At 37.6% G+C, this 12352-nt stretch overlaps 1 protein-coding gene across 2 annotated transcripts; it reads left to right on the plus strand.

Moving 5' to 3' along the window:
* The first annotated feature begins 86 nt into the window (after window positions 1–86).
* Window positions 87–10742, plus strand: DIMT1 (DIM1 rRNA methyltransferase and ribosome maturation factor). 2 transcript variants are annotated; one of them, XM_082725900.1, is made up of 12 exons: window positions 87–346; window positions 674–747; window positions 1902–1988; window positions 3312–3373; window positions 3685–3778; window positions 3864–3913; window positions 4970–5093; window positions 5220–5312; window positions 6125–6189; window positions 7056–7119; window positions 8370–8476; window positions 10210–10742. In XM_082725900.1, exons 1-12 carry the CDS (start codon window positions 268–270, stop codon window positions 10250–10252), a joined length of 942 nt encoding a protein of 313 aa, XP_082582026.1. In that variant the 5' UTR covers window positions 87–267; the 3' UTR covers window positions 10253–10742. The 2 variants fall into 2 exon arrangements, with proteins under 2 accessions (XP_082582026.1, XP_082582027.1); XM_082725901.1 differs by lacking the exon at window positions 674–747.
* Window positions 10743–12352: the final 1610 nt, after the last annotated feature.

A 12352-nucleotide genomic window follows, 5' to 3' on the forward strand; every position in this document is an offset into this window, starting at 1 on the left:
GGCGGCGCGGTGTCTTCTGGGGTGTGTAGTCTATTCAGTTTAAGGCTGCTCCTCATGACTACAATTCCCGGCGGCCACGGGGCTCCAACGTCTGTCCCCTTCCTGGGGGCGGAGCGCCCGGCGAACTGGGGCTGGGCCCTCGCCCCTCCCCCACGTGACGGAGTGTGGTGCTGACAGTGCTGGGGTGGGAGTTCCCACGTGTTGGTGCTTGGTAGCCGACTTTGGTTTACGCTGATCTCCGAGGCCTGTGGGTCTGCGCCCGCCGCGATGCCGAAGATCAAGTCCGGGACGAGTGGTCGCCGGCGCGAGCGGCTCAAACAGAGCCGGGAGCTGAAGAGCGCCGGAGGTGGGGACAGCTGGGAAGGGGCTGTGTTCAGGTGTGATCATCCCGCAGGACCCAGTCGGGGACACGGACACAGATCTGGGCCCAGGACTGTAAGGCCGGTGGAGGCTGCGCTCGTGGATCGCCGGCGAGCCTTGGGCCGCATCTGCCTTCCTTTCCTGCAGAAGGGGTGGACTTAAAGCACTGGGTCACCCCGTCTCCGAGCGTATCGTTCGATGATGGCTCTCGTTGGCGCCGAAAAGTTCCTCCAGCCACCCTGGTTTCTCCTCTGGGACGGTCTAATGTCTGCTTTTCCTTGGGAAGTTAAGGCTCTTTCGTATTTTCTTCCAGGACTCATGTTCAACACGGGGATTGGACAGCATATTTTGAAAAACCCTCTCATTGTTAACAGCATTATCGATAAGGTTGGTGTGGAAGAGGAAAAGGAGAGAGTTGCTGAGTTATTTATTTTATTCTTAGGAATACTTCCACGCTCGGAGGATGTGTGTCACAAAATAGGTTATAAATATATTCATTGTAGAATGAATTGAAGAATTGTCTGGGATTCATAGGCTGACTTTGGCATGATTTGCTTTATTCTGTGGTCTGGGTGTCTCCTGGCTCGAAATTCTTTCTGTAGCTTACTTACTTCATAGCTGGATATTTGTACTTGTTCAATTCCAGATTATTGTTATTCTATTTCTAATCACTTTTTTTAGACACTATCTATCACTGTTAGTTTTTATTTACTCCAGAGCCTAAAAAGATATCATAATGACAGCTTAAGTATTTTCTGCAGAGAAACTTAAATGTTACAATCCAGTGCCTCATATAAACCCTTTGGAGTATTCTTCTTGTGTGGGTAATGTGAATGTTCTCTTACTGTTCTGGATGATCAGAGTGCTGGAACATAAAATATATGTGATACAGATTACTTTCATAGTTACAGAGGAGGCATCCTGGAGCTCTAGAGAGAACATTACATATTTAGAGGCTCTCATCTTGACCTAGTGTTGTTTGCCAAATGAGGGCCTAATTTTTTTTAACCTCTTTGGCTCATGGATTTCCTTTGAGCAGCTGATGAAAGCTATGTACCCAGCATACTGCAGCTTTGTGCATATAAACATCTGGGGCTGTGTACAATTTCTAGATATTTCTCTCCCTGAAACCATACATGGGTTGAAAATTGAGAAATCCCAGTGCAACAACATGCTGTGATTCTCAGGCAAGGTCGTTATATACAGTCCTTTCTTGTTTGAACTTACTGATAATGAGAGTTGGCTAAAAGATGCTGTTGGAGGTAGAAAACAGAAAGCCGTTCCCAGAAAGTTCCTGCTTTTCAGAGTCCTAAAATTTTCTGACTCCTAACCATTGCCAGAGCTTAGGAGAGGTGACAGATTTCCACTTTTACCTAATGTTAATGAGAAAATTTTGTCAAGCACATAGATCTGAAGGAATCTCATGGAATTGGAGTCAGAATAATCTCTTAACCACGTGCTTTTGAGCAGACACTCAGGTGTAAAGTAAATGATGTGTTTGGATGTGCTAGTAAAGCTAAAGTAGCTGTGCTTCCTTGCAGGCTGCCTTAAGACCAACTGATGTGGTGCTGGAAGTTGGACCTGGAACTGGCAATATGACTGTAAAGTTGCTGGAAAAGGCAAAAAAGGTAAAAAGGGAATTATTTGTTTTGGTATCAGAAATGTATATGTGAGTAGGCTCACCTGGTTTACAAACAGAAATCTATTTTAATTAATCACTGTTACTTTAACAGCAACCCTTGATACTTTGCTCATGGCTTTATCTTAACAAATACAGGCAAAATGGATAAAAGTGGTAAAACCTATAAACCAGCTATAATCTAAGTCCTAGGAATGGAATTTACAGCATGGTCGCTATAGTTAGCAATATATATTGTATGTATATTTTAAAGCTGCTAAGAGAGTAGATCTTAAAAGTTCTCATCACAAGACAAAAAAATTTTTATATATAACTATGTGTGGCAATGGATGCCAACTAGACTTTTACACAATATATGCATATTTTGAAGTATATAAACATATTGTTATACACCTGAAATTAATGTTATAATGTGAATTATATCTTGATTTCAAAAATTGGATTAGAATAAAGAGAATATGGGATGTATTAATCAGCAAAACAAAACACATTCGGTTTTTCAATACAGGGTATTTAATATAGGGAGTTGTTGACATGGTTGATAGATGACTGAAAGAAAATGGGAACACACTGGGGCACCTGGGTGGCTCAGTGGGTTAAACCTCTGCCTTTGGCTCAGGTCATGATCTCAAGGTCCTGGGATCGAGCCCCACACAGGGCTTTCTGCTCGGCGGGGAGCCTGCTCCCTGCCCCCCCCCCTCCCCGCCTGCCTCTCTGCCTGCCTGTGATCTCTCTCTCTCTCTGTCAAATAAATAAATAAATAAATTACAATTTTTAAAAAATACAAAGAAAGTGGGAACACTGAAGTAACCAAAAAATAATAATTACAAAGAGGAACTACCACCTCTAGGCTCAGGGAAACAAGTAAGGAGGCTGGAGTATTGGAACCTAGAGGAGGAGATCTGAAGAACTGTATCATGAGATTAGGATGCCACCTGGCTGCTGCTGGTAGCTTCTGTGTGTCACGGAAACCCAGTTTCCAATTAAATGGATCCAAAATGTAGGAATGGGGTTAAGGGAACCAGTCAGCATTACTGGAATACCCATGGGCTAGCAACAGCAGGAAACACCATCAAAGGCCTCAAGGAGCACAAGGAGGAACTGCCCAGTAAGAGTGCGAGCCATTGAACAGGGGCCAAGAGCACAATCTGCTTTTCTGAATGCTGTTCTTTGTTGTTTGAAATGGCAGAGAATTGAAGGAAAATTGAAGGTAATATTGTGGAAAAAAGTTTGATTCATGTTAATCATGTAAGAGTTAGGATTGAGATAACAAGATTCATACTCCAAATACTTTTTTTTTTTTTAAATGTAGGTAGTTGCCTGTGAACTTGACCCAAGGCTAGTAGCGGAACTTCACAAAAGAGTTCAGGGCACGTGAGTATGAGTATGCATGACAGAATTAAAGTGCATTTCAAGGGACGCCTGGGTGGCTCAGTTGGTTAAGCAGCTGCCTTCAGCTCAGGTCATCATTCCAGCATCATGGAATCGAGTCCCACATTGGGCTCCTTGCTCCGCAGGGAGCCTGCTTCTCCGTCTGGCTCTGCCTGCCACTCTGCCTGTGCTTGCTCTTACTCGCTATCTCTCTGACAAATAAATAAATAAAATCTTTAAAAAAAAATAAATAAAGTGCATTTCAATCTCATGAAACAGTACTGTTTTTTAATTGCTATTTTTCTTTTCATTAGGCCTCTGGCCAGCAAACTTCAAGTACTGGTAGGTGATGTGTTGAAAACAGATTTGCCATTCTTTGATGCTTGTGTGGCAAATTTGCCATATCAGGTATGTTTCCATATTGTTGGGAACATTATACAGAATGTTTCTATGGTGTGTCTTCCCCAGGAATAACTAGTTAATTCTCTTACAGATCTCTTCCCCTTTTGTCTTCAAGCTGTTGCTACACCGACCTTTTTTCAGGTTTGTGACAAAAGATCAAAAAATTACTGCCAAATCATAGGCCATAAACACGGAGAGCCAAAGATAGAAGTTAATTCAATTAAAAAACTTTTGGGGAATGTTTTGTAGAAAATATCTATTTATGTGGAGGTCTTTCTATCTTTTTTAATTCAGTTGACAGTTCCGGTGGAGATGTGCAGTGTAAGGACTGCCTCTGAGACCAACTGGCCTTTCCGTGTTTTCTCATACTCTTGCCATTAGTCTGGGTTAGACTCCTTATTACTCTGACTCTCAACAGCTGCAGTGGCCTCCTGACTAGCCACTAGCACATTATATAACAGGGGTTTTCAAACTGCAATTCAGAAATCTCTCACTGCTTATAAATTTGAGTCATGACCATCTTTTTTTTTTAATGACATGGAATAGAGTATATCAGAAGATATTTATTGCATGGGGCCGGGTACTTACAGTTTTATGAAACTTTTGCTCGAGTTACATCAACACATATATGTACACATATTTGTGGCATAGGTTGCAGTGTTAAATATTTTCTTAGTATGGCTCATTGTCAAAAAAGTTTCAAACTCAAAACCCAGCTTTGAAGATGCTCTTCTCCTATGCAGGAGCCTCCAAAAAGCCTCTACATTGCTTTCTGACATCCATGCTCCTTAGCCTCGGAAATCAGGACACCAGTGTCACAACCTGCCTCTCCTCAGCTCTTCCATAAGGGTGTTTCCTTCCCCATAAATAGCATGGGGCTGCCAAGCCAATTTGATTTGAGGTTTTATTTTTCCTCCAAGGGTTAATGAACTAGTGCTTATCGGAAATACTTTCTCATCTAAACACGGAGGGTTTATATGTGTAAATTAGTGGTGCAGCCATTATAAAATGAAAAGCCAACTGGCTCATTTTATGGTAATAAATCTAAAGCTGAAAGTTTTCTGCCTTCTAATCAGCTAAACGACTTCTCATTAACCAGATAGCTTTGCTCTATTTCCTACCTAAGAAAACTGATGTTGAAATACCTTTATAGTTAAAAGTCACCATTTTCCTTATTCCTTCCTACTATATCGTCAGATGTGCTATACTTATGTTTCAAAGAGAATTTGCTCTCCGACTAGTTGCAAAGCCTGGAGATAAATTATACTGCAGACTCTCAATCAATACACAGCTGTTAGCACGAGTGGACCATCTGATGAAAGTAAGTGACTGTTAGTAAAATAATGTGGCTTACCTCATCTGTGAGCATCTAATTGTGCCTTCTGTGAGGAAAGCATTTTGATTATTTTAAAATTCTTTTTTAGAGGACTCATTTTCTGATTAACAGGTTGGAAAGAATAACTTCAGGCCACCTCCCAAGGTAGAATCCAGTGTCGTAAGAATAGAACCTAAGAATCCACCACCACCTATCAATTTTCAGGTGAGGTTAAAGTACTAGGTCATTTAGTAAAGGAGGTAAAAAGACCAAGCTGGAAGACGTGTGTCTCTAGTAGCAGAAAAATACTGAGTTAATCTAAATGTCGAAACAGGAAAATGCCAATTATGACATCCCTAGGTTGGGAGTAGATGGAATAATTGGATGTAAGATTGTTGTGAAGAGCACAAAAAAGCATGGAAAATGTTTGCAGAAAGTACAACTTAGAGTGGCTTTGCATTTTGCTAACAAGTACAGCTATAGAAAACATGTATCTATTTGAGTAGACTCAGAAAACAAGTTAAAATGAAAATAGTTGTTGTTAGGGCAATTATTATGAATAACAATTTTCAATCATAATTTATGTTTCTGCAATTTAAAAAGTGAGTAAGTTGCATCACTTCATGTAAAACCATACTGCACATGATTAGTTGTGTGCAGTAACTCCTGGTAATGGAGTGGTTTGTTAATTACTCCTATAGGGTGGGTCCAGGTATGTTGTACAAGCTATATTCTAAATCATGTCTGTTTTGAATTTTTTGAAAATGTACTTTGATTTAAATAAATGTCACATACTTTGTTCAGGTGTGGAACATTTTTTTCCCTAACTTTTAAAATTGAGGATAAAATTTTCAGTGAGGTAGACAAAAGTGCCAAAAATCGAGTACATATCTTTGCATGGGTCAACCAGATCAAGATCAGAACACTTTCATCACTCCAGAAGGTTCTTTCAGCTTTATATATTAAAAGGCAATATAATACCTAGCAGACACAGGCAAGGTTTGATATTTTAAGAAATAATTCATCTTCTGTTTCAGGAATGGGATGGCCTAGTAAGGATCACCTTTGTTAGGAAAAACAAGACACTTTCTGCTGCATTTAAGTGAGTATTTTACTCATTTATGATAGATGAAGGACCAGTGCTATAGAACTGTGCTAAATGATAGCATTTGGTCCTTATCCTGAACAGATACCCTAAAGCATAAGGATAACCCTTATCCAGACAAACTTTTCCTTTTTCACCAACTTGTACTTTGAGGGGCAAGAAAATTTAACCAAGAAAGTTCCTAAATTTGGAATTAGATCAGGTTTTTTGGCAAAAGAGGAAAATAAAAACTCCCAAAACTTACCACACATCTGTTTCATATTTCCTTGGAAAAACAGAGTGATGGTGGGCCCTTACCACACTTCTGAAAAATTCATGCAATTTTATTAACTTGGAAACATTTTTAAGTATCAGTTTGAAGCCCAAGGGCAAAAGAGAGGTTCTGAAAGCTGTTACTGTGCGTTTTTTCTTTTTAAGGTGATGTTTTTGTGGAGTGTCTAGAACTCCTTTAAGAATTTCAGAGATTTTTGGGGCGCCTGGGTGGCTCAGTGGGTTAAGCCTCTGCCTTCGGCTCAGGTCATGATCTCAGGGTCCTGGGATCGAGCCCCACATCGGGCTCTCTGCTCGGTGGGGAGCCTGCTTCCTCCTCTCTCTCTCTGTCTGCCTCTCTGCCTACTTGTGATCTCTGTCAAATAAATAAATGTAATCTTAAAAAAAAAAAAAGAATTTCAGAGATTTTTACTAGAACTTTACTTTTTAAATATAACCAGTTTGCAGTTGTTTCTTAGGTTTAAATATTCAACACCTTTTAGTCCCTTAATTTTACTACCTGGAACATACATTTAACTTCACCATAAACTGAAAGGAAAGTATAATCTCTAATTTTGGAAAAATAATAGCAGTATCGCTTCTTTATGTTATAGGTCAAGTGCAGTGCAACAGCTACTGGAAAGAAACTACAGAATTCACTGTTCAGTCCATAATATTGTAAGCAAGAAATATTTCTGTGGTCTCTGGTTCTGAATTGTTCTAAAATGTCCCTCTACTTCCTATTCTTTTTCATCTATCCTCACTTGATTCTTAATTTGGTACATTCCATAGGATTCTTAAAAGTAATCTATTAACTAGCACAACCTTATCTTGAACTCGGATAGGTTAATACTGCTGTGTGTTTCTGGAATAGATGAGTGGTCTTGATTACTCCACCTGAGCTTCTTTAACTAGTTGTTTTTAGACATAAAAAGCCATTCAGTTGAGTCATAATTTTCCCAAAGCTTTAGGTATGTGTAATTTTCCCGAAGTTTAGGTATTTAGCTCCTCCCCTTAGCTCAAAGTCTGTACAATTTGCTGTGCTCTGAATTGTGACCATTCCTTGTTTGTTGCTCATGAAGCAATTCAATTTAAAGTCTGCATTTTCTGGGTAACTTTTTTTAATATCCAGAAATTGAAATAATTTGAATTAAATATAGGCTGAATAGCAGATTTACTGTTGTAAGCCTCATGCCTCTTTACTATCTGTGCAACATTTTTTCAACCAATTTTCTATGTGTGTCAGCACACATGCACATAGCCATAAATATAACTCTGATGTTTGATAACTTTTTAGTTCTTTCACATTAAACAGAGCAGAAAGATAAGAGCAAATATCCATTTTTTGACTCAGATTTTGTATGGTTTAATATATCATATTGCTATCTTCATTTTCTCTTTTATGGACAAAATCATTAAACATCTGCCTAGGTAGGAAAATATTAAACTGGATTAAGAAAAATTTTTGGAGGAAAGATGTGAGGTATAAAATATTTAATATTCCCCAGGGTCAGAGATCATCTCTTTGAGAAAAACGGCCTGATAAAATTAAATTTGTGCCAAGAAAATGTGAGATATTCTTAAAGGAGTAACAGCTGCTGTAAAATTCAGTTTACAGCTTTAATTATTTTTTGATATGAAGTACCTTAACTCCGGAAACTTAACTATTTCAGAATTTTTAAGAAAAAGGGCAGTATACACGTATAACTCTGTAAGAGTTTTCTGAGTATTTGGTATATGCTGAAAATTAACTACTTAATAATCAGAGGTCCAATTCTAATCTGCACAAATAGGCTATTCAAACTATCGTGAGCAAATAAAGGTGACTATTTTATCAGTTACTGAACTAGAAAAAAAAAAAAAAAAGAGAGCCAACATGACTTCATTAAAGATATGTTGTTCATTTATTCTGAATCTTATATTGATAGATAATACCAGAAGATTTCAGCATAGCAGATAAAATACAGCAAATCCTAACCAGCACAGGTTTTAGTGACAAGCGGGCCCGTTCCATGGACATAGATGACTTTATCAGGTAATAACATTTTCCTTTTCCCCTAAAGTGTTTACATTTCTTTATTGTGACACCTTCAGATTAGAGATTTAAAGGCTTTTAAGCGGTATAAGGTGCTACCTGGAGTTATTGCATAGCACTTCCATGGCATGGAATAGTATTTGGTGTAGAAGATGGAGGCTAGTTAGCTGCAGCAGAATGAACATTTAAGAACAGTAATAAAGAACAGTCCGAGGGGCGCCTGGGTGGCTCAGTGGGTTAAGCCGCTGCCTTCGGCTCAGGTCATGATCTCGGGGTCCTGGGATCGAGTCCCGCATCGGGCTCTCTCTGCTCAGCAGGGAGCCTGCTTCCTCCTCTCTCTCTCTCTCTCTGCCTCTCTGCCCACTTGTGATTTCTCTCTGTCAAATAAATAAATAAAAAAAATCTTAAAAAAAAAAAAAAAAAAAAAAAAAAAAAAAAAAAAAAAAAAGAACAGTCCGAGCCTGGAGATAGCCTCTGTGTCAATGTGTGTTGTGGTATATGTGCCCCTCCCCTTCAGCCTCCTCCCCAAACTCCCATTCATAGTTAGTCTTAATAGTGTGTGTCTTCAAAGTAGCTTGTTAAGGTAGAAGAAGCATAATGCATGTAATTGGATCTCATTTTTTTTTCTGTACTGGGAAGAGCTATTGTTAAACAGATCCTACACATGAAATAATGTCAATTATAATCATACCTGGTTTTCAGTTCTAACTGGTTTAGTAATATAGTTACTTGTTTTGTAGACTGAGGCAAGTTCTACATACCTAAAATAAAAGAAGGGTGTCATAATTAATGGGTAGTCCAGACCAAAATGTATTTTCCTTGAATTAAGTTAGTCTTATGAAAGCAGATTAAGCCTTCAGTTACCTATGCTCACTGTTTTTAAGCATTAACACTTCGATTTCCTAATAAACCATCACTTAACAGCTTTTGCCTGTTTAGCCAATTCATGTTTAGAATGTCTATGTTCTAGGAGCTGAATTAAAAATGAGGGTAGATTGTTTTAATAAAAGTAACTGACTTGACTTTTCTAAGCTGGCAGCATAGTTTCATATGAGACAGATGGGGTTTATATTTTATGTTGGCAGGTAGTACTACTGAGTCTTCATCAGAGGTTAATCCTAGGAGTTGAACATTACTCTTAAGTACCGATCTTCCTTTTTCAAACATTCTAATATCCACCTTCAACTCTTCCTATGGGCCATCCTGAAAATCATCTTAGTTCTAAACAGAAATAGTTCATCTTATTTTAATTCCCACCAAATTTCTTCAAGGTTATTAAGCATATGCGGTTTGCTAACTGGGATCCGGTAAGTACAAAGGTATCAAGAGAAAAGCAATGTGTTAAGTACTTAACTGGAACCTCAGTAAGTGAGCCCAGAGAGGAAAAATGAACATGTAAGATTATCTCTTGTTCTCTTACCATGTTGAAATGGAACAAGGGCCACTGAGGTCTTATGTCTGGATAGTGGAGATCTAAGATAATTTGGTCAGCGTTACCATAACTTAAGACACATAAGCTGTGACAAAATAGGCCAAAGAATGATGTGATTTTAACTAATATATACCTTGCAGATTTAATTGAAAAGTTTCTGTAATGGCTAGTGTTAGGAAGAGGTGGGCTTCAGAGGTTTGCTGATGTTTGTTTTAGAATTCGTGGTATAGGAACTGTGTATTGTTATATGCAATAAAATTACTTTTTCAATACCATTTCATTTTGGTTTTTTTTTTTTCAGATTGCTACATGGATTCAATGCAGAAGGTATACATTTTTCTTAGGAATCTGGAAAACAGAATTTTCCAAACTCAAGAAAAAGCAACTGGAATTACATATTTTTAACGATTTGAAAATATGAATCATGCCTTTCTTCACTGGAACATATGTGCTTGACTATTTTTGACTTCTTACTACTGTCACCATTTATTACTCTGAATTTTTGTGGTAGTGGCAGTCAATTCTAAGTACCCAAGTTTTTTTTGGTTGTGGTGTGTTTTTAGTATCTAAAGTAGGGCAGGGTCCAATCTTTGCATGATAAGTTCAAGAGCCGCAGGCACGCACAACTTTACACTTAAAACTTACCATTTCTAACAGATTAGTGTATAAAGATATTACTGTTCTATTTTCTATGTTATATATTACTATGAGGACCTCTCTTGGTCTTTGTCCCTCAAATAATAAAAAAAAAAACCTAAAATATGCTTAACTCAGTCACATATTTCCCATAGTATTTCTTTTTATTAATCTGCATAATAAAACAACTGTTTCTTATTTTGCTTCTCTCATTCCTTCTTTGTTTATCTTATGCAGCCAGCTTCTTTCACTTACTGCCTATGCCTTCAAGCTGTCCTGTAGCATTCATAGGCTCCATCAGGTTCTGGGTAAATGTGAGTCCGCTACCGCCACCATGCAGTAGTCCCAGGCATGTGACTTCGGGGCCTGATTCCTCAGCTGAGAAATAATGAAGCTGAACTAGAATAAAATGAACTATAAGACAGTATGTTTTTTCTTGGGGAAAGCCACAGGTTTAACAAAATTTCAAAGAGTTTTATAAATCAAAACTGGCTTTCAAGTTCAAATTCTGCCCTTCAAATTACTTAAAACAAACAAACATCACAACCAGCCATTTTCTCATATCTAGAAGCTCTTGGTATTCATGTGACTTCTGGAAAACTAAAAGTTCCAGCATCTTTTTCATATACTAATGCTTAGTTTTAAGCTGTTTTTAAAATGGCTGGTTGACAATTTAAATAGGTGCCCTAAACAAGTCTTAATTAGCTACTATGTTTAAATCATTATAAATATAATACTAAGTGTTGTTAATGTCTTTTGATAAAGAACTATAGTACCTGATTATTTTATTTATATAAGAAAATTAATAAAAATATCTTAATTGACAACTGACTTTTTAAAAGCCTAACTTAATAGAAAGACTACTTCCAAATTATTTTAACAAAGGTACACTGAGTAAACCTAGAAAGGAAGTTGTTTACCTAAACAGATTTTTTTCTGGCTTCAAAGTGATATACTAAAACACTCCTATATAAATAATTACTTATTATTAGGAATATCAGCTTTCAAGAAATCTGAGAAAGTAAGAATGCTTAATCCAGATCCAAAAAATTCTTTAAATAGCTGCATCAAGCCACTTCTACATAAATATTAAATATACCTTGAGTTTTTTTTAATATCACAAAACTACTTACTTTGCAAAACTTATTTGTACCATCTCTAGCCTTAAAGGAAAATTTTAAGAATTAATTCAGCTTTCCGTCTATTTCCTCTTCCCCTGTGAACTACTAAGTTTTAGTCCCTTTTCTGGCCTTCAGTTTTCCCTATCTGTAAAACTGAAGGTTTGGATTATACCACCAAAATCTTTTCTGGCACTAATCATCTATAGACCTTGATTACTGATTAGAATGAAGCCAGTAATAGTATAAGGCAGCATATTTGAACATTAAGGAGATCTTCCAGAGATAGTACCCATCTTATTTAATTAATTAAGAATAATCTGTTGTGCTTTAAAGTGAGCAAGTTCACATCTCTTTATTGCCCTCTGAAGGTTGGTTAGCCTCAAAAACTACCTTTTTAAGCAGCCTCTGCAAGGTCAATAGTATCCGCTCCATTCTTCCTCTTCTCTTTGAAATAAACACAAATAGAACATATCTTACAACTGCAAGAAAACCTGAGTCCCCCTTCCAAAACAAAGGTGATTGTACTGAAGTAAATTATCTCTAAAACTCATTCCATAGATATTTATTAATAAGCACATTGTGAAAATCTACATTTGTTCTAGATTTCAAGTTTACAGAGGAGCATTTCACCATGGTGTTAGGATTTCCCACAACTACCCTCTGGGTTCTATGAACAATGAAGTAGGG

This window comes from Mustela nivalis (genome assembly GCF_964662115.1).
Source record: "Mustela nivalis genome assembly, chromosome: 3".
In the NCBI taxonomy this organism is placed as follows: domain Eukaryota; kingdom Metazoa; phylum Chordata; class Mammalia; order Carnivora; family Mustelidae; genus Mustela; species Mustela nivalis.

Coding starts and splice junctions, on each gene's coding strand:
- DIMT1 (XM_082725900.1), top strand. CDS start 268: ATGCCGAAGATCAAGTCCGGGACGAGTGGTCGCCGGCGCGAGCGGCTC. Junction 347..673: donor GGAGCTGAAGAGCGCCGGAG/GTGGGGACAGCT, acceptor ATTTTCTTCCAG/GACTCATGTTCAACACGGGG. Junction 5,094..5,219: donor GAGTGGACCATCTGATGAAA/GTAAGTGACTGT, acceptor TCTGATTAACAG/GTTGGAAAGAATAACTTCAG.